General features: G+C 39.9%; 1 protein-coding gene across 2 annotated transcripts in view; it reads right to left on the reverse strand.

Moving 5' to 3' along the window:
• dnah5l (dynein, axonemal, heavy chain 5 like) overlaps positions 1 to 23233 on the reverse strand; it is a 277853-nt gene that overhangs the window by 29253 nt on the left and 225367 nt on the right. For both annotated transcript variants that reach the window (XM_047154071.2, XM_047154066.2), the window contains 4 exons: positions 19556 to 19934; positions 8825 to 9096; positions 7031 to 7195; positions 372 to 639 (listed from right to left, as the gene is read on the reverse strand). In XM_047154071.2, coding sequence (XP_047010027.1) covers positions 372 to 639; positions 7031 to 7195; positions 8825 to 9096; positions 19556 to 19934 — 1084 coding nt within the window. The remainder of the gene's footprint in view (positions 1 to 371; positions 640 to 7030; positions 7196 to 8824; positions 9097 to 19555; positions 19935 to 23233) is intronic.

A 23233-nucleotide genomic window follows, 5' to 3' on the forward strand; every position in this document is an offset into this window, starting at 1 on the left:
TGTTGTGAATTCCTTATACGTATGGATATCCTGAGTTAATACTAATGTCTGGTGAAAATTTCATGTGAATAGCCTCATACGGAAATAGTTTACTGAAAAAATGTTGACGCGTCCAATACTTATGTCCATGGGGTGTACTTATTTTTTCACATGACTGTATAATACTAATATGTACAATTTCAGTATTAAATTCTCACTATGCATGGCTATCTCTGAATACAAACCTATGCACACTTAATACAAATATGAATAGGGCCCTAGATGATTATCAAATGAATAGAACAGTGTTCTTACTCATTAATAACTGAAAACCTCAACATGGTGACCATTGTGATACATACAAACATACTTTAACTGGACAAAGTACATACCTTGAGGAGGCTCATTAGTGAATTTGATTGATGACTGAAGGAAATTGATGGGAAATTTTGTGTGTATTTCTGTAGTCACCCAGACTTTGAAATTGTCATGGACAGTCTCTGCAGTAGTGAGGGACTCTAGAAGTTCATCCAGAAAGTCCAGACCAAGATGGCAATTCTGCAGCAGTAACCAACCTCCTTCTGACATGCACTGGGTCAGCAGCCTTTGTGCATGAACTTCCTGTCCTTGTCCCATGGAAATAGCCTGACAGAGGACACTCTACAAAAACAACAAAGTTGTTAAGTATTAAAAATAGTCTTTTAACAACAGTGACCCTTATATACACCTTAACCAAGCAAATAAATAGAATATCCAAATGATCTTAATTATCTAAATTTCTTTTCTTGTAATTGGTCTGCTTTGAACTGCTTTGAAGAAAATTATGTTCAAGGAAAATTAGTGTGTGAGTAGCAGTAAAAAAAAAACTTGGTGTGATTATTGAGTCCTGTCTTTCATTTGAAGCTCATCTAGATAATATTACCAGGATAAGAAATACAATGTCACTACACGATGCAGAAAAAATAGTTCATGCTTTTGTTACCTCTAGGTTGAATTATTGTAATGCCTTACTGTCTAGATGTCCTAGATGTTCTAATAGGTACATAAACAAGCTCCAGTTAGTCCAGAATGCAGCTGCAGAGTCCTTACTAGAACCAGAAAATATGACCACAACACCCATATCTTATCCACACTGTACTGGCTCCCAGTAAAATTTCGCATTGATTATAAAATACAACTATTGACGTATAAAGCACTAAATGGTCTTGTACCACAGTTTTTGAGTCTTTTATGATCCATCACACCTACTTATATAGTAAATAGGGAAGGCTAAAGCAGGGGGTAGAGATTTCTCTTACAAAGCCCCACAGTTATAGAACAGCCTTCTAATTAATGTTCGGGACTCAGACACAGTTTCAGTGTTCAAGTTTAGGCTGAAAACATTTGTTTTGTCCAAAAAATATATATATATTTTTGAATATTTTTTTCTTGGGTAAAGGAGAAGATCTAGTGGGCTCACAGGCATAGATTGTTGGGAACACATGTCTGTGTTACCTTCTGGTTCTCCCTTTTAGTTATGCTGCCATAGCTTGTCTTGCCACAGTCCCTACTTGCACTCATGCAAAGTACATTGTCCTTAACTATTACGGGACAAAAAGCATAACTAATAATCTTTCCCTCTCTCTGTCGAGCTACACATGATGCTCCTGAGACACCAGTGATCCTGACCCATTGTATTCTCCAGACCTGCCCAATCCATCCTAATTCTGATTGGAGTTCTCATCCATTGGATGTCACTTGCAGTGGACAATGTCTATTGTTAAAAGCGCTATACAAATAAAATTGAATTGAATCAAACTATCTATCTATAGCCAGTTCCATAAGTATTTGGACAGTGGCACAATTTTTGCAATTTCACCTCTGTACACCACGACAATGGATTTCATATCAAAGTTTAATGGTAGTGTAGATTTTCAGCTTTAATTCAAGTGATTCAACAAAAATATTGCATTAACCATTTATGAATTATAGCCATTTTTACATAATCCTGCCATTTTCACAGGCTCAAAAGAAATTGGACAAATTAACAATAATAAATATTAGAATTATTTTTAATATTTCGATGCAACTCCTTTGCAGTCAGTGAATAAAGTCTGGAAAGTCATGGACATCAACAAATGCTGAGTCAGTCAAGCACCTCCTTTGCTTTGGCAGGCATTTACTGCAGCTGCTTTCAGTTGCTGCTTGTTTGTGGGTCTTTCTGCCTTCAGTTTTGTCTTCAGTAAGTGAAAAGCATGCTCAATTGGGTCGAGGTCAGGTGACTGACTCACCCATTTAAGAACATTCCATTTCTTAGCCTTAAGAAGCTCTTGAATTACTTTTGATGTACTTTGTGCTAGGATGTTACGATACCAAAAATCTAGTAGTCGGTACCGATAGCACCAAAAATACACGATATTCCATACCAAAGTTGATACCATGGTGAGGTGTAAAAATAAAATTAAAAAAATCAAATTAAAAACTCTCCTGGGGGACATCCTCCTCTGGCTGAAAATGGCAAAAAGAGAGAGAAGGGGATATTTTCTTTATCAAACACTGTCTGACCATCGGTTCTCGTGACATCCCGACTTTGTGGGTCATTATCCATCTGTACTGTGAAGTGCCATCCTATCAATTTTGCAGCATTTGACTGAATTTGATCAGATAGTATAGCTCTATACACTTCAGAATTCATCCTGCTACTTCTCTCAGCAGTCACATCATCAATAAACACCAGTGACACAGTTCTATTGAGCGCCATACATGCTCATTCCATAAAACTTCCTCCACAATGTTTGACAGATGATGTGGTATACATTGGATCATGAGCCCTTCTTTTCCTTCTCCATACTCTTCTCATCATTATGGTACAAGTTAATCTTGGTTTCATCTGTCCAAAAAATCTTGTTCCAGAACTGTGCAAGCTTTTTTAGATGTTTTCTAGCAAAGTCTAATCTGGCTTTTCTGTTCTTGAGTGTTACCTGTAGTATGCATCTTGAGGTAAATCCTCATGAAGGCTTGATTGTAGACTTTAAGGATGATGCACCTACCTCCTCCAGAGTGTTCTTGACTTGGTTACATGTTGTGAAGTGGTTTTTCTTCAACAAGGAAAGAATTCTATGATCATCCACTTTAGTTGTCTTCTGTGGTCTTCCAGGCCTTTTGGTGTTGCTGAGCTTGCCAATACTTTGAATCTTTTTAAGAATGTACGAAATTGTTGATTTGGCCACTCCTTACATTTCTGTTATCTCTGTGATAGGTCTGCTTGTTTTTTTTTCAGCCTAATGATGGCCTGCTTCACTTGCATCAACACCTCTTTGGACTGCGTTCCCAATGAAGAGCTACCAAATGCAAATTCAACACTTGGAATCAACTCCAGACCTTTATCTCCTTAAGTTGTAACAAAATAACAAGGAAATATGGCCCAAACCAGGCTATAAAACTGCTTATCAATCAATTGTCCAATTACTTTTGAGCCTTTGAAAATGTAAAAAATGGCTGTAATTCCTAAACATTTACTGCAATATTTCTGTTAAACTTCAATGGCATCTTGATTGCTTCATTTGAAATCAATTGTGGTGCTGTACAGAGGCAACTTGAGAAAAATTGTGTCAGTCAGTACGTTTACATGGACAACAATAATCCAATATTAACACGATTAAGACAATACTCTGATTAAGAAACTAGCATGTAAACAGCAATTTTTAGTTACCTTAATCTGATTAAAGTCATACTCGAAGTAAAGACAAATCGAATTAACACATGTGGAGTACTCCTGTTTTAGTCACATTATCGAGGTGTATTACAGACATGTACACACCGTAATCACATTATTAACGTCATGTGAGAGTTTTCACCACATTTTGCAACAGGACACGTACACACACGGCAGTGCTCAACCGTTTTACGGCAAACAAGAGAGGACGGCTGCTTCCCAAACCGCGTACTTACCTACTATAAGCCTATAGTAGGAGAAATACATGCATCTCGGCTACTATATAGTAGGTAAGTACGTGGTTTGGGATGCCGCCCATTACTTCAAGCAGTTGTCTATTATCACGTATAGCATGACAAATAATTAACCACACTTGAAGCATTCGTAAAAAATTTTAATAAAAACACCCAAAACTGTATACGGTACAATAATGAAGACGAACTGTATGTTCATGGGTGAAATTCTGGAGGGAACATCGAACGGCGTGGCGTGGTGAAGTAATGACGTGTGCTGTTAATCAAACTATGTTCTAGAACATGTAAAACGGGTACTTGAAAGGAGTATTCTAAAAGTGACTCATGTAAACACCTTAATCACAATATTGTCTTACTCAGAGTAAGGTCAATAATTAGATTGCTGTCCATGTAAACGTAGTTAGTATCTGCTTCATCTGTATCATACTTATGGACCTGACTGTAGATAGACAGACCGATCGACAGAAAGATAGACAGATAGATGTTAGGTATATCAGTAGATAGATGTTCTCTAATGATCACCAATTTTGAGAAATTTGGGTGCTGCAGCAGCAGACATTCATTCATTTATTCACAAAAACCTAAGCTACTTATGCATTTTGCATTCGTATACAAATGCATACAAACATTTTTACCCAACTTTGCCAATAATTCTGAAGTTGACCGTACAACAGGCTTTATTACAATACATAACATAAGAATGAAGCACTCATTAATGACTGTCGACAGCCAGTTTCTTAGTTTTGTGTGTCTTGGAACTGATGAGCTTCTATTTTTCCAGCATTTAAATCAAGACTAGCTGTGACTCACTGTTAAAAAAATAATAAATGCATCCCATCCACCTTACTGTGTGTGTTTATTTGTTTTTTTTATGCACATTGTCACAGAATTCCCCTTTGTGCTGAGTCCATTCTGGGTTGTCATGTCATTGTTTTCTTTGCCACATGTGTTTTCTCTTGGTTTCTGTTCTGTCTCCACCCGTGTGTTGTGATTGGTTGTTTCCCTAATGTTTCATCATTGTCCATACAATTTTCTGTTTCCCCCTTTGATTAGTTTGAGTAGTTATGCTCTCGGGTTTTATTGTTACATCATGAACTATTGTTTCTGTGTTTTGCCGCCAGTAGTCAACAACAAAGTAATATTAGGTAAACAAGGTAAATGGTCTGCAATTATATAGTGCTTTTTTAACCTTAGTGGTTAAAAAATGCAAGGCGCTAGCTTGCCATCATGAGCAACTTGAGGTCTTGCCCAAGGGCACTTTGGGATATGGAGTCATGTGGACCGGGAATCAAACTGCTAACCCTATGATTAGTGAACAACCCACTCTACCGCCTGAGCCACAGCCTCCCACTACAACAAAGTTCTATTCTTTATGCATGGTTTTTAATCCTATTTATTGTCTTCGCATTTATGATTCTGGTTTTGCCTACTTTTGCCTGTTTGCTGATCGCTTGACACTGTGCCTGTTTATGACGTTTTTGATATTTGTTCTGGATTTGTCTGCCTGCCTCTCAATAAAAGCCTTTGCCTTTGTCTTCACCTGCCAATACGTGACACATATTTAAACTTAAAAATACTTTTGTTAATTTTTTAATAGTACTTTAAAAACATTTCAACAATTTTAATTTGCTCTCTGTCCCCCAAGAGCTGTGGTTGCACATATGTCAAATTCCTTTGACATCCATCACAATCCACCCAATAAACACTAAAATGATGTGGCTGTCTCAGAGGAAGCATGTGTTAGTCTTCACTCTCCCCAGTTTGTAGCTGTTGTGGCTAGTGGGTGGTAATTGACAGGTGACCAAATTAGAGAGAGAAAAAAAAAGAGAGAATGAGAGCTAATGGGAGGTAAACTCAAATTCAAGTCCAGTGCTTCATTTCATGGAGCAGGCTCAGCAGCAAACAGTGCACAGTACAGTAAGAAAACACAGGGCACAGTACAGTTAGAGTAACCTCTACAATATTTAGCCACAGGAGGGAGGAGGGGCACTTTGGAGGGCAGACTCCAGCCATAGAGGAAGACCCACCCAAACATGCGACTGTCACAAATCTCCTCAGTGCACAGCACATTTTATATATATATATATATATATATATATATATATATATATATATAGACCCGGCTTTGTGCATGGGGCACTGTCATCCTGGGACTTGTTTGGGCTTGGCCCCTTAATTCCAGTGAAGGGACATTTTCATGCTACAGCATCTTAAGACATCCAACACGACTGTGTGCTTCCATCGTTGTGGGAACAGATTGGGGGAAGGCCCACATATGGGTATGATGATCAGATGTCCATAAACTTTTGGCCATTTAGTGTATTTTAATATGAATATACATTTAAAATGACTAAAATTAAATTGTAAGTAAAATATCTTGTTGATTTGAAGTGTAATATTTAGAAAAATAAACTTATTAAACTATAAGATCATAATGCAGTTTTAATAGGTTTAAAGTGAGTTATATAAGTTATTACTATTTATTTATTGTGGGATAGCCTAATAAGAAACAGCCAGACAGAGATTTTAAAAGAATATACTGTATGTGCTCTATCTGTATTTTACCACAGTTCAAAAAACTACTTTGATCCCCTTACCATAAAAAGCTCTTCACTCAGAAAGAATCTACACAAACTAAGAAATAAATAATTGCAGGGCTCACACCTTCATCACAAATCTTATTCATTAATTTTCATTACAGATTTTAAATGGTTTTAATCAAAATCCTAATTTGCCACAAAAGACCTTGTAGAGAATCCTCTGAATAATCCTCTGAATTTGTCAATTACATGACAAAGGACATAGGATAAAATTAATTGATACTAGAAATATGCAATATTACAATATGCAAATCATTGGCCATGTGTTAATGGTGCTTCATGATACAGTTATGTGGTCGAAGCACAAATTTGACTTTGTAAATGAAACCCTTGGGGATATTTAAGTTAACGTATTTAATGTATTGCTTTCTATGACATGCAGAGAAAATAAAAATTTTATATATGAGTGATACATACATTCTTGCACTAGTAAATTATTGCCATAAATATAATATATAATTCCATAAAAAATCTTATTTTATTTGACTGGTATGGTGATATACCTTTGTTTTTGCCAACCTCTCTATATTCTCAGTGGGGTCTGAACCCATAGACAGAAGGCAGACAATTGGTGTCCTCTTGTCAGTCTCTGTACACATAGCATCCATGTCCAGTATGACACCCTCTGCGTATCGGTGTCCTATTGATTCTGTGATATACCTCCGTGCCTGCCATAAAAATAATAGGCCTGTGTCAGGATTTTTACAAACATCCTTTTACAAATATAAATGTTATGAATGTGGTTAAATGTACAAACTGATCTCTAAAAATTCAGATCACAGCTATTCAAGTTAATAATAGTTTTGTTTAAAAAAAAAATAAAAAAAAATAGACAAAACGATTCTGGTCTAATATAACAGAAAGAGAAACAAAGAAAATTATTACTTAAAAAAAAATAAAAAATCTACCATGGCTCTGACCATTATTGAATGAATGAATGAATGAATGAGTACACGAAAAACACAATACATAAATAGATCAACACTGGGAGAAAATTGTATGTAATCCCTTAAGGAAAACAGTCTGATAAATTACTAAAAGGCCTATCATTAAAATAAAGGCTGGGGAGTTTATGTATATAAATCCAGACCTGCCAGAAGGAATTTGGGCAACTAATTTTTTTTTTCCTAATATAGAAATCACAACAGTCCAAGATTAAACATAGACAAAGCATTAAAACAATACTTTTATTCACATCTACCCAAAAGCTTGGTGACTTGATATAGCTCAATGCAATTAACATTAATCTTTGAAGAAAGAAAAGTGAAGGGACTCGTAGCTATTTGTTTTAAGATTCGGTTTTAAGTGGTAGCAATACTCTGTGAATCTTCATTCACAAGGACATTCATTCATAAATCTCTTGATAGAGGCCCCAAATTTTTATTTTCAAAATGTCTTAAGGACTTTTGCAGTAATGGTGGCAGGCCTTAGTTTGGACATCACTGTATAAGGGTATTCTGTGTAATACCAGCAGTGCCCAAAAATAGAGACTAAACAGGTGTGTCTGGCAAACTGTCACTATGTTATTCTCTGCTCAGCGTTATAGAGGCATTAACCACATCTGTACATCTTATTTATATATCAACTGACTTACTTGTAAGTACTCAGAGCTCGGAACCTGAATATTATGAGCCAGATGACTTTAATTTTTCTGTTTGTTATTCATTTTAATGTTATTAAATCTATAAACATGTTCAGTTTCACCTTCTGTAAAGTGTGTGAGGGGCCTTCCTTAGGGAAGTAAGAAAGTAGTTGACAGACAGAATCTGACAGGCAGTGTGATTCTGAAGCTTGGTGGCTGATCAGCTGTTCAAGTTCATTTCAGGGATGCTTTTTATAGCGGTAGCCATATGATACATGCAGCTAACATTTTAGACTCTGACAGTTAATGAATGGTTAGATTCAACCTTTCTGCCTTACTCTTTTCATGGTAATTAAATTCAGCTTATAAAATAAAATAGCTAAATCCCTACCAGGACAAATTGCTGGCTTTCTTGACTATTGATTATTAATATAGTCATATCATACACTATTGAAGGAAGGTGTTACAAAAGGTATACAACTTGTCAGCTTTCTCATTGATATGCTCTAATGTTAATGTCTAGCTCTTTGTGGTTCCTACCCATTTTGGCAAGTTGCCACCACCGCCCCCCCCCCCCCCCCCCCCCCGGTTAACTAAATTAACATTGGTCAGATTTTTTCCCTGGCAGTAGTTGTACATGGCATGTGAGGATTTATGTGATGGTTATTTAATGTTAGGAATAACTGAGGGGTTATTTTTGTTTATTCTATGCTACCTGTGCTATAGTACGGTCAGGGCACCAGCTTCGGATCAGCAATAGCTTGTGAAAGGCATCCAAGAGACTGTCATATCCATCAGGAAGTGTTGCATCCTCTGGAGCTGCTTCCTCAAACCAGCATCTCCAAGCCCGCTCATTGCATGCCACCTGTTCTAGGAGTCTAGTAAAGGGATGCAGACTAGACAGGTGTACCAGGTTTAGCCACGTCATATCTAAGATCCAACGCCTTGGCTTAGGCTCCACTGAGTTCAAGTCAAGCGATGCTCCACCTGGAACAAAAGGTATAAACCTTACAGTATTATTTTATTATAATAATTTCTAATTATTATTATTATTATTATTATTATTAATGGAGTGGGAAATAATATCCCAGTTGCTAATGTTCATTGACAGTGAATAGAAAATTCTGAGTTTAAATTCTTGAACCCACAACCTATTACCTAGTTACTAAAGTTAATTTGGCACATTATAACATGTAAATGTAATGTACCAGATGAGTATGATTATTGTTAGGGGCTTATTACTACTGTACTTTGTGTTTACTAATACTGAACTAAGACAATTTTGATAGCTTGTAAGTACCTAGGAATTATATAGACATTGTAATAAACTCCCCACTATAGAAATTGGTCCAATATGCTTCTGAATGTTAAAATTATAGTCTATATTCTGTAAACTGAGGTAAAAGTATCATGCCTTTGTTTGCAAGAGCAAAACTGGCATCCAGTTTCACTGTGAATTCAGTTTGAGTGGGGAAAAGGCTACGGCATGACTATGGCTATGGTATAACCATTGGCAAAAAATTATGGAAATCACCATACTTAGAGGATGTTCACCTGGATTTTTTACTTCGTAGCAAACAAACAAATCACAGATATGACACAAAACATTTTTTGTTTAATAGCTGAACATTCTGGCTTTGTGAAACATGCCTCAAACAAGTTCAATGAAATAATTTTAATTAATCACATTTTTTTTAATCTAGATCAAGTAGAGGAAAAAATTATGGAATCACCTTGTAATTTGCATTTCTAAAACAAGTACCAGCAAAAGTCTAAAAACGCTAATTAATCTTCAGTTAAAAGAGAGTACTTGCAGACCTTAACCGTGGACTTTTTGTAAGGAAACATGGCCCCAACAAGAGGGTTGTCAATTGAAACAATGGAAATGACTATAAAACTCCTTCAAGAAGGAAATCCAACACGGAGTATGACAAAATATGTTTGTTCCCAGTCAGCTGTGTCTAAAATTTGGTGCAAGTATAAACGAAATGGGAAGGTTATAAGAGGAAAACATATGGGTAGACCAAGGAAGACGTGAAAGCGTCTTAGAAAACTCAAAGCAATATGACTTGAAAATAGAAAATGCACAACAAAATAAATGAAAACAAATGGCTGGAAACAGGATTCAATGTTTGTGACAGTACTGTAAGAAATCAGCTGAATGAAATGGAATTTACATATAGGTTGGGTTCCCTTCTGAGTCTGGTTCCTCTCAAGGTTTCTTCCTCTTAACATCTTAGGGAGTTTTTCCTTGCCAATGTCGCCACTGGCTTGCTCAATTGGGATAGATTCGCACATTTAAAATCTGTATACCGTGTTTATATGTTTCTGTAAAGCTGCTTTGAGAAAATGTCCATTGTAAAAAGTGCTATACAAATAAAATTTAATTGAATTAAACAGAACAAAACAAGGTTACAGTGGGCTAAAGAGAAGCAATCATGGAGTGTGGATGATTGGATGGAAGTGATATTCAGTGGTGAATCATGAGTCTGCACTGGCAAAGGAGATGATGCAGGAAATTTTGTCTGGTGCCATTCTAATGACAAACATAAAGATAACAGCCTGAAGAAAACAATCGAATTTCCCCACTCATTTATGATATGGGCTTGCATAGATTTGGTGATGAAATCATTTTTCAGTATGATAATGCATCTAGCCACAGAGCAAAAACTGTTAAAATTTATATCTCTCTCAATTGGAAACATTTCACACATAATTTAATTTTAAAAAATTCAGTAATCCATATTCACCTTCCAAAGTTAATTTCCTAAATATTCAGTTTGTTTAAAAATACCACCTATAATATTCAACAGGCAAATTTCACTCCATTTAATTTCACTTAAAAAAAATAATGTTGTATATCTGGCAACTGCAGGAAAAGCCGTAGAGTACCGAAGCATACCCTCAAAGCATACTCTTTATAGTAAAAAAATTAATAAATAAATTTTAAAAAATTGTTGCTCATCTGGGAACTGCAAGAAAATCAGTAGAGTACTGAAGCATACTCTCAAAAATGGAAGCATACTCTTAAGCATACTCCAGCTGCTGCTCATCCATCTCCACCAGCAGGTGGTGCAAGCGGATGTTGACAAAAAAAAAGCAACAGGAAGAGCAAGGCCTTCACAATTTGATTTGCACTAATGGACGAAGCGCCAAGTACAAGTTATGATTATCAGGGACAATATATATGTGAAAAAGCTGATTAAGACATGAAAGCAGAGGTTACATTTATATTCTATGTTTTAGCAGTTACTCTTTACCCCCATAACACTTCCCAGGTTCGGGTAGGGAATGAGGAAGCTGGAGACAGGTTTGGAACAACTCAAAAGACACCATTATTTATCTTTCACTTTTGATTTTCAGCGGTTTTATATCATAAAGACACACGGTTCTGTGTTGGTCGGCTCTCTCTTGAGACGCTTGATCTTTATCCTTACCTCCACTCACTGCAACACAACATTCATTAGTACAATTCCCCGCAAGTGTGCATTCCTTACCACTCACCATGTCCATTCACAAACCGGCGCTTGAGCATGCCCCCGCTTCCACACCCCCTGTACATGTAAGTAGCTTTCACCATTTACATTTCCTTGTCCTTATATAGCAAAGGGGACAGAGACCAGCAAGACCGGTCTTCACGAGAACGCAAGTTCGTTCTTTGCGTTCTTAGAATTGAGAAACAGCCTCTGTCTCGGCTTATTACGGGGGTTTAACAGAAAGTAGCATTCTAAAACAATGTAAGAGGGCAACCCCAGTATTGTAGCACAGTGCCGCACAAGCCACGATATAAAGTTAAGGAATCAAACACAACAGCAAATATTGAACTTAGTCAAATAAAGCCAAGCAACAGAGAGCAAAATATGTATTACAATCTTCCTCAGATGTAATGTTCGTTCTTTACATCAGCGTCGGGGGAATCACCTTATGTCCTCTTTGCTATATAAGGATAAGGGCATCTGCCAAATGCCATAAATATCAATGGAGAAAGCTGCTTACATGAAGTGGGGGCATTCTTGAGAGCTGGTTGTGAATGGAGAGCAGAGCTGGAGAATTTAAGGAATGCACACCTGCGGGGAATTGTAGCTAATAATGAATGTTCTTTGTTGCAGTCAAGGGTGTAATTTAGGGTGGGTTGAGTATGGGCACAAGTGTACAATTGGAGTGGGGGGCACACACCTATTTTCCTTAAGAAATGGAAATCTATTAAAAAGGAATAGACTTAAATAAATATGATAGATGAAGAAAAGACAGATCCGTTGACAGGGTTCATTAAAGGGGGACATATAGAAAATATTTTGCACTGTATATTTGGGGGGGGGGGGGGGGGGTGATAAAAAGTACTATGGGGGCAAATATATTTTCACACAGGCCCAGTTGGTATTGAATAACATTTTTGCTTCAATATATAACATTATCATTTAAAAACTGTATTTTGTGTTTACTCATTTTGTTTTAATTTCTGAAACTATTTCTATGAGATATACACACAAAAAAAAAGAAATCAGGAAATATTTTTCTTAGCACTGTATATAGGTGCCTATTGGATGACCTGCATGCCCACTTTTATTAGATGGGGAGAAAATATATAGCTGTGTTTACTACTCTGTATACGAACAAACTTAAAAAAAACATCGCCACCTGGTGAGTGCATGAAAATGATGCATAGTGAAGTGAGTGCTGTAGAGTAAAACACCCAAATATACAAAGAATTTTATAAAAGTTTGATGCATTACCACGGCAACACTATTTAAGATATCAAGACTTCTTTCACAATTTTATATCAGCCATGTCTCACCATTATTCTAACCAAGTTTGAAGTGATTCGGGTAAATATAAGAGGACTATTTAAAAGCCTGTTTTAAGTGACACACTTCCTGCTGCCAGTTGGTAGCACTATGATCATGACTCACAATAGCTACATCTATGTGCTCAGCCCCCGGGACCAAACATACTTCTCAAATGTGATCTAAATCACTCAATGCATGCACAAGATACGAGACCCTTCCTGTTTCCCTTTTTTCACCATACATTTATTGTCTCGCCATAGCAAAACCATCCCAGAGATCAAAAATCCCTTTTCAATTTTGAAATTGAAATCTTTCAACATTCAAATCTTGAATGTCTTGCCATAATGTTGACCAAGTTTGGTGACAATTGAATCCTCAAGGAGGAGTATTTAAAAATGCAAATCCTGCAATTTTCAAAAAAAATAATAATAATCCACATTAAGTCCAAAATGGCTGACTTCCTGTTGGACAAAGCTAATGACTGTTATTTTGAAAGTTGTCTGGCTTGATGATATATGTACTGAGTTTGGTGACTGTAGGTAAAACTGACCACACCACTTTAGTCAAAAGGGGGCGCGACAGAGCCTCTCCTCCACACCCATATCTTAGGTTTTGCCTACGCCTAATGGACAACAACTCTGATTTGTTTAATGACGTTCATGAAATTTTAAGAGCCTCAAAAACAGCGGCTGTGGCTCACTTGGTAGAGCGGGTTGTCCATTAATCGTAGGGTTGGCGGTTCGATTCCTGGCCCACATGACTCCACATACCGAAATGTCCTTGGACAAGACACTGAACCCTGAGTTGCTCCCGATGGCAAGTTAGCACCTTGCATGGCAGCTCTGCTACCATTGGTGTGTGAGTGTGAATGGGTGAATGAGACACAGTGTAAAGCGCTTTGGAACTGCTCAGGTTAAAGAATCGCTATATAAATGCAAACCATTTACTAAAAACACCCAAAAAGAGAATTAGTGTTTGAAGAATTACCATGGCAACACTATTTAAGATATCAAAAATCCTTTAATATTTTTACATCAGTCATGTCTTGCCATTATTCTGACCAAGTTTGAGGTGATTTGGGTAAATATAAGAGGATTATTGCATCCTGTCTGTTGTAAGTCTCACACATCCTGCTTCTAGTTGGTGGTGCTAAGACCGTGATTCAAAATAGCCACATACATGTGATCAGCCCCCAGTATCAAACATACAGCTCAGGTTTGATCTAAATCACTCAATGCCCTCAGAAGATATGAGACACTTCCTGTTTCCTTTTTTTCACCATTAATTCATTGCTTCGCCATGGCGAAACATTCGAGATATCAAAAATCCCTCAGCAATTTAACATACTCAATGTCTTGGCATAATGTTGAACAAGTTTGGTGACAATCACATGAATCTGCTAGGAGGAGTATTTAAAAGTTCACAGCATGCAATTTTCCAAGTTTAAAAATGGACAACTTCCTGTTGGGCGTAGCTAATGATTGTCAGCACGAAAGTTGTTTGGCTTGATGAGAACAATATGTGTACTGAGTTTTGTACATATACGTACAAGTATGTATGATATATGCATCAAGATTTTGTACCATGTAAAGGGTACCCATTGCCCGGGTGTAATGACTTGCAACTCTGACATGTGTGCCAAAATTCATGAGTTTTTGAACATGTTAAGGGCTACCAAAGCCCCTGAAAACTTGAAAAAAAAAAATCCTTAGGAAAACAATAGGGCACTGTGCACTTTCAGTGCTGAAAAGTGCTGAAAAACCTGACTTTCGGTATAACTGCATAAGCATGACTTTAATTAAGCAATATGTTTCATGTAGTTTTATTGCCCTCCCCTCTGTCATGACATCCTCAAACAAACATTTACTTGAGAAGGAGCCACTTTGATCTGTGCGGTGCAAACCACAAAATGTGCATGGCTAAAAAAAGAAGCATTGCATGGGAGCACAATCATACATTTTCTCCCGGTGTAATAAAATAGGTACCTATATACTGTATACAGAATCTGTATCTATATAGTTATCCAAATATTTGGATCTATCTGTATTTTGATTTAAAACAGCTTTTGGAAATATCGTGTTCTCCTTTTGACTCAGGCTCGGCCATTCCAAAACCTTGAACTTCTTTTGTTGAAGCCATTCCTTTGTAGATCTGGAGGATTGCTTTTGTCGTTGTCATGCTGAAAGGTGAAATTTTAGCAGGAGCCTTAAGGTTTGTGCCAAAATTGACTGGTATCGGGAGCTATTCATTATTCCCGCCACCCTGATTAATGCCCCAGTTCCAGCCGAAGAAAAACAGCCCCAAGGTATGATGCTGCCATGACTATGCTTATCCGTGGGGATAGCATTCTTTTGGTGATGTGCTGTGTTTTTTTTGTGCTAAACATATATTTTGGTATTATGGCCAAAGACCACATTATGGCTGTAATAACACATTATTCCGCATGGTTTTGGGAGATTGGATGCATTTATTTTTAGCTATTTTTTGGTTTAAAAAAGGCTTCCATCTTGCCACCCTAACAACGAAGCCCAGAGATATGAGAAGTTTGGGAGTTTGTTGTCACACGTAGGGAGCAACCAGTACTTGCCAGAAATTGCTGCAATTCTTTTAATGATGCTGTGGGCCTCTTGGCAGCCTCCCTGACCAGTTTTCTTCTGATCTTCTCATCAATTTTAGAGGGGCGTCCTGTTCTTTGTAGTGTCACTGTCGTGACATATTTTCTCCACTTGTTGATTATTGTCTTTACAGTGATCCATGGTAGATCCAATGCCTTGGAATTTCTATTTTGTATCAGAAAAATTTTGTATTTTGTATTTTGTAACTCTCTCCTGATTTATATTTTTTTCAACAATGAGATCCTGTATATGCTTTGTAAGCTCTTTGTGGCCCATGGCTTTTCCAGTTGGATGTCAGGAAAATCCTATAAGAACAGCTGTACTATATTTGGGGGTAATCAGTTGCTTTAATTGATGGCAGGTGTATACTAATTAGTATTTAACATGAGTTTCAATGTGATTCTTTTTTGAATGTGTTTCTCCCCCCCCTAAAAACATTTCTGGCTGTGTGACACTTGATATTTATATGTTGCAATTTCACAATAAAGGTCATGATTGAACTTAGTTTCTTTTTTACATCGCAAAAACCTTCCATTTTAACAGGGGGGTGTAGACTTCTAACATCCACTATAGATGTGTTAAGTGACATAGAACATAGAACATTTTGTATCAGACAGCCCAATATGTAGGCAAGCAAAAATATTGGAACATGTGACTGACCGGTGTTTCTTGTTACCCCGGTATGTCATTTTAGTTTGATTGTTTAAACAATAAATAGCTCTGAAAATCTACTCTTGGTTTTAGTCTTCATTTTCACCTGTGAAGACTTGTTAAAAAGGATAAGCCAACATGAAGATCAGAGAACTGTCTATGGGAGAAAAGCAAGCCATTTTGAAGCTCAGAAAAAAAGGGAACATCAATCATTGAGCATTGCACAAACACTGGGCAGGGCCAATACAACAATTTGGGATGTCCTGAAAAAGAAAGAAACAACTGATGTACTGTGCAACAGACACCGAGTGGGTAGACCAAGGAAAACAGCTGATGACAGAAATGTTGTGAGAGATATGAAGTAAAACCCCAAAACAACAATCAGTGACATCACCAACAACCTCCACAGCACAGGGGTGAAGGTATTACAATCCACTGTTCGAAAAAGACTTCAAGAGCAGAAATATAGAGGCCATAACACAAAATGCAAACCAATTTTCAGCAGTAAGAATTAAAAAGCCAGTTTGGAATTCGCAAAGAAATACAGAGATGAGCCACAAGATTAACCTCTACCAAAGTGATGAACAGGTCAAAGTGTGGAGAAAGAAAGGATTTGCTCATGATCCAAAACATACAAGCTCATCTGTGAAACATGGTGGAGGTCATGGCTTGGGCTTGTATGGCTGCTTCTAGAACCAGCTTACTAATCTTTATTGATAACTCATGGTGGTAGCAGCAGAATTAATTCAGAAGTCAACAGAAACATTCTGTCTGACAATTTACAGAGAAATACATCCAAATTCATCAGGACTAAGTTCATCATGCAGCAAGACAATGAACCAAAACAAACTGCTGTAAGGCTGGTGACAAGATGTCTGAACCTGGAGAGAACTGCTCTCTAAGGAAAAATGACTCTCACGGGAATTAACACTCAAACTCTCTCCCACAGAATTAGCATCCTCACCTGAAATAGCACATCATGCTGAGTGGAAACTAGGAGATCCTCACTACATTGTTTCCTTCTTTCTCTCTCCTCCCACCCTTCTCTCTGTGTGTCAAGATCACCTTAAACACACCCAAGGTCTACATGCATTACATAACATGTTTTAATGTGAATAAGATGTTGACTATATATGTTTGCTATATTATACGGTCTCAGTGAGTTTGAAAATATGGTCTCATTCTCTCAACAGCAGTTCAAATAAAAATATTGCATGCCGCTAAAGGCATACACTCCCAGGGTCCCTCACTCAAATTACCCCCTGTATGTAAATAATGGTCATCCTTCCACAAACATCAAATGGTAATCACCATTTGGTGGACCACAGAGCATCTGGGTATTTAGGGGAGAGCTGGCCAAAGATTCGGGGAATCTGTAGACAGATCTCCCGCACGATTACTGTGTGTAGTTTTTTTTTATACCAGGTATGCAAGTTTTGACTTTCTTATGTTCTATTATTAGGTTTTGAAATTGATTGGAATGTAATGTTGAATGTAATTCTTTCTTCTTGTTGTTAATAGTAGTATTGAATTTGGATGTGTTCACACCTGATTAAATTAATTATTAGACTTGATTATCTTCTGATTTATTCTGAGATTATTGTCTCCAGTAGATTATGTAAAGGCCTTGTTACTGCAAATCTGTGACCAGGTTAGTACAGGTTAAAATCTAGGTTTAGGTGGAGCATTAGGGTACGCTAACTGAGATTTTAGTGTCCAGGCTAACAACTTGGTGTTAACTTACGTGTACTTAGTGTGTACAGGCTCGATAGGGAATTTAGGACAACATAAAGTTGATCGAACAATTCTAAATAGGGTGAAGTCTAAACCTCTGGTTATTGTGATATTTTTCTAGTTAATGTGTACATAGGAAACTATGACATGATTATGTAAAGCTAATTTTAACTCAGATATTATTGGTCTATCTCTGTAAATTTTAGTAGTCATGACCTCTGAATAGAAATAACGTTACTATAATTAAGTGTTACTATCTAAGGGGACTAAACAAAGTACTTTTTAGAAAAGGGCAAGCATGGGGTGGCCATCTAAATAGTATTAGTCAATTACCTCTGGCTAATGACCAAGACTGGTGAGTTGTGACCGTGAGATCCGCATACACAGCCGACGCGAGACTCTGAGCGACATGGAATCCAAATGAACGTGCACAATTTAAAGTATAGGATATACTAGAATTAATAAAATGTAAAAGATCAAAAGTATCAAAATACAAATAATTATTGGAGTCAGATTTAATTTAAGTGAGAGTCAAACAGAACTGGAATGACAAATTTAATAACCTAAATGTATTCACATCGAAAAGACAGAACCGTGTGGGAATCCTTCTACCAAGTCACAAGTCTACCAAACCATTGTTGGACCAGTGAGTGGACCCCTACACTGCAAAATCAACAAAGGACTTTATCAGGGGGGAAAGGTGGATGGTTTTAGATTGGCCAAGTCAATCATCAGACCTCAAACCAATTGAGCAGCATTTCACCTACTGCAAAACAAACAAAACTGAAAGGGATTGTAGTAAAAGCCTGGAAAACATCACAAGAGAAGAAACCAACAACTTGGTGATGTCAGTGAGTCGCAGGCTTGATGCAGTTATTGCAAGAAATGGATATGTAACCAAATATGTTTGTTACTTAAATGTGTTATTTACTTAAATTTACTTTCAAGGCTTATCTGTTCCTATAATTTTTCTCCCCTAAAAATGGGTGGTCTTAAACAAAAGGTTCTATGTTTTATGTTGTTTATCACATCTAGATGGAATCACAAGAAATATAAGCTGAAATATTAAACTCTGGTCTCATATCCATTTTCTGATCTCAAACCAGAGTATGCGAGCGAAGCAGAGTGGTGTGACACTCTGCTCAATATTCCGCTCTATGCATGTGTGCTCTGCTCAATCACTCAGAGCCCAAACGAACGCTCCCCTCATGTACTGCTCACATCGACCAGTAAAACAAAATTCTGGTCCGACATGAAATTTCTCTTTTTAATCATGTTGATTGCTTAAGCAATCAAAAGTATGCACCCAGAAAAATGTAAGAAGTAAGATACAGTAAAGGAAAATGTAAGCAAATGTAATTCATATGTTAGTACACTAGTTAATTCAAACCAAGAAAAAGGCAAGTAGCTTCCAAAGAAAATGTTTTGGCATATCAATCATGAGTTTGATCTTACAGTAGACTTTTCATTCCTAGTCTACATCATGTGCTTGACCCTTAACAGACAACAATTATTATGATACAACTATCAGTAATGAAACTCACACAGTACACTTACAGCTTTTGCTGATATAGTGTATGTCAAAATTATTGAGCATATAATAAAATACTTTCTGGGTATCTGTGCATAGAGAATGTAATACCAAACTTATGAACGTACCTTTAATGAAAGCATGGAACTCGCTGTGAGAAATATTTTGGGCTTGAAGGTCTATCTTCAGTGCCAGAAGAAGGGTGAAAAGGAATTTGTGATCTTCATATAGGCCTCGAACTGTAAAGCGGAACACCTCATAGGTCAAGAAATCCATGATGTTAGCAAGTCTTCTGGAGGTAATTTGAGACTTTGGTGACTTGTCCAAGGAATTGTCAAAGATTTCAAGGAACTGTCTAAGTGATGTCTGGTACATGAAATTGACCAGGCTCATTTCTACAATGAGAAAATAGAGGATGCTGCCTCTTGTAGCTATTGGACGATACTCCTCACGGGCAAGATTGATCTTTATTTCAGTTTCTGCTGCCACTGATAGCTTCTCCCTCACCTTGTAAAAGGGAGAAAATTGTTACCCAAGGCAATATAAGGCAATATAGTGTAATCATTCATAATATTATTATTTATTTCACTACTCAAAACATATGACTGGTTGAATATAATTTTTTTGATTGCACATTTGAGTGTTTTATCTCAATTTGCTCAATAAATGCATTCCCTGCCTTCCTAGTGATTATTTATCTTTTATTTGTATTACAAAATGAAATTTAAGTATATTAGATTTTTTTCTGCCAATTTTGAAGTGACACGCTAAAGAAAAAATAAAAAGTCTAAAAACTGCGCAAGTAATAAGTATTCTCACCCCTTTCTTTTAGCAATCCAAATTAGTTTTTAATTTTTTTTGTATTTAATTTTTGAGAGCTCACACTATATATTTCACTAAATATATTAAACAGCGCACATGTGTTCAATTTAAATCCGCTTGTGTTCAATTGTATGCTTGCCAAAGATATATCTCTGAATTTGTGTGTGTGTGTGGGGGGGTCCTAACGGTTAAAATCCATTATAACAATGGTTGAAATCCATTATAACAAAGCAGAAAAAGTATGGAAGAGTGACAAGAAGGTCCCATTTGAAAAATGCCATGTTAGAAAATCTGAAAGCATTTGGAAAAAGATTTTGTGGCATGACCAAAGCATAATGTTTGGTGCAAACCAAATATAGCCCAACACCCAAGTAACACCATTTCTAAATACAAAAAGGTATTTAGATATTTAAGGTTATTCTGGTTGTCAGATTTAATCCATATTTAATGTGCTTGGGCTTGGGCTTGTATGGCTTCGAGAAATTCCACCACTCAGGCGACGGCGGAGGAGGATAAAAGGGCGCGCTTCCGGCCGTAAGAGAGAGGAGAATATCGTAGCGACAAGACGGACTCCGTGCGTGTTTTCCAGCGACATAGCGACTCGCAATCACCGAGCACGACGGTAACCTCACGCCCCACGCTAATCTCTCTCTCTCTCTCTCTCCACACAAGGTGCAAGCGCGGACGAGATCGCCGGGTGGTGAGAGTCCCACCTACGGAGGACGCCGGCCCGGGAAAACCCTCGCCCCCGTCTCGGGAATCCCGCCTCCGCCACGAGTAGGCTACACCGGCAGTCACGCCTCCATAAGCCCCGCACTCATCCCCTCACAACCCACTCACCTCACCCTTGCACCAATAAATCACCGTTTATCTCCATGCCTCTCCCCGACGCAAGCAGCGAGATCCACCGCCTACTACCCCCCTCGTCCCCGAAGAGGACCTCGAGGCGTACTTCGAAGCCTTCGAGAGTATCGCCCGCCGGGAGGGGTGGGACCGTGACGACTGGCCACGCGCCCTTGGTCCACTGCTCACGGGAGAGGCCCGAACAGCCTACTATGCTCTCAAGCCGGAGGAGGCCGCGGACTACCTGGTGATGAAGGAGGGAGTCCTGGCATGGTGTGGCCGAACCCCTGGCCAGGCTGCTACTGAATTCCAGTATGGGTTTATCGACCAGGGGCCCGACCACGTTGCCAGATGAACTCCCTCATCCGGACCACCAAACGATGGCTCCGGCCGGATCGGCATACCGCCTCGGAGGTGGCGGAGAAAGTGGCGGTCGACCGTTTCCTGAGGGCGCTACCCCGGGCAGAGAGACAGGCCGTGGGGGCACACGCCCCAACTACGCCCCAGGAACTCCTAACTGTCCTGGAGCGAACCTTGGCCACCCTGGAGCTCGACCCCGGGGAGCAGCAGCACCTCGATCGGCCCCTCGGTGCCCTAGGCCCCCGGTCCGACCGCCAGACCTGGCCCCGCACCTGGAGGAACCCCCAGAGGGCGCCCACTTGTGAACACCCCCGAGACGAGCCCATGCCTACAGAGCCGGAGAGGGAAGCCGTCCGGCTGCTTACAAAACCATGGCTGGCAGGCTGCGCCCTCCATCAGCAGCAACTGCTGGAGGCGCCCTCCTTGACGGTGTGGGTCGAAGGGAGACCAGTAACCGCCCTACTGGACACCGGGAGCACGGTGACCCTCGCCCAGCCCTCCATCCTGCCTGAGGGGCGCCGCCCCAGGGGGACGCTCACCGTGACCTGCGTCCATGGGGACACCTGGGAAGTCCCCTCAGCCGAGGTCCAGATCCGGGGCGAAGCTGGCACCTGGCCCCTCCAGGTCGGAATCATCCCCGAACCCCCCGTGCCCCTCCTCCTGGGACGAGACTGGCCAGGATTCCGGGTGGTACCGAGAGCCGAGCCCCGGAGATTGTGGCGACGTGCGAAGGGGACCCCGGCCCGGCCGGCCTACCTGGCCCAGGACGACAGAGAGGCCCCCTCAGAAGGTAAGACCCCCAAACTACTAACCCTCTGTCGTCTGTCTTTCCCCAGGTGAACCGGGAGGGGAAGTTCGGCCGGGAGCAGAAGGAGGACGACCGGCTGAAGCACTGCTGGGCTCAGGTACGGGTGATAGAGGGGGTCGACCAGAGTCCAGACCTGAGGCTCCCCACATCGTACTTCCTCGTCCGAGGGGGGCTCCTATACCAACGGGCCTGCCGCCGCGGGGAGCAGGTGGACCTACTGGTGGTGCCCCGACCCAAGACGGCCGTCTTATTGCACCTAGCCCACACCCATCCACTCGGCGGCCACCTGGGGGTCCGAAATACCCTGGAGAAACTGCGGAACCGCTTCGTGTGGCCCGGGATGGACGCGGAGGTCCGGGCCTTTTGCCAACAGTGCCCGCAGTGCCAGCGCACGGCCCCGCGGAGGCCCCCGCCGGCACCCCTGATCCCCCTGCCCATTATCGGCGTCCCGTTTGAGCGAGTGGGCATGGATCTCGTGGGGCCCCTACTCAAGTCTGCCCGGGGCCATGAATACATCCTGGTCCTCGTCAACTACGCCACTCGGTACCCCGAGGCGGTGCCGCTCCGCAAGGCCACCTCGCAAAACATCGCCAGGGAGCTGGTACTCCTCTTCAGTTGAGTGGGGATCCCCAAGGACGTGCTGACCGACCAAGGTACGCCTTTTGTCTCGAAGCTAATGGCGGATTTGTGTCGTCTGTTGCAGGTGAAGCACCTCCGGACGTCCGTCTACCACCTCCAAACCGACGGGCTGGTCGAGAGGTTCAATCAGACCCTCAAGCAGATGCTGCGCCGGGTGGTGGACGAGGAGGGGAGGAACTGGGACCTCCTCCTCCCCTACGTACTTTTCGCCGTTCGGGAGTGCCCCCAGGCGTCCACGGGCTTCACGCCCTTCGAGCTCCTGTTCAGGCGGCGCCCGCGGGGATTGTTAGACGTCGCCCGTGAAGCCTGGGAGGAGCAACCATCCCCCTTCCGC

This window comes from Ictalurus punctatus, chromosome 1 (genome assembly GCF_001660625.3).
Source record: "Ictalurus punctatus breed USDA103 chromosome 1, Coco_2.0, whole genome shotgun sequence".
Lineage (NCBI taxonomy): Eukaryota > Metazoa > Chordata > Actinopteri > Siluriformes > Ictaluridae > Ictalurus > Ictalurus punctatus.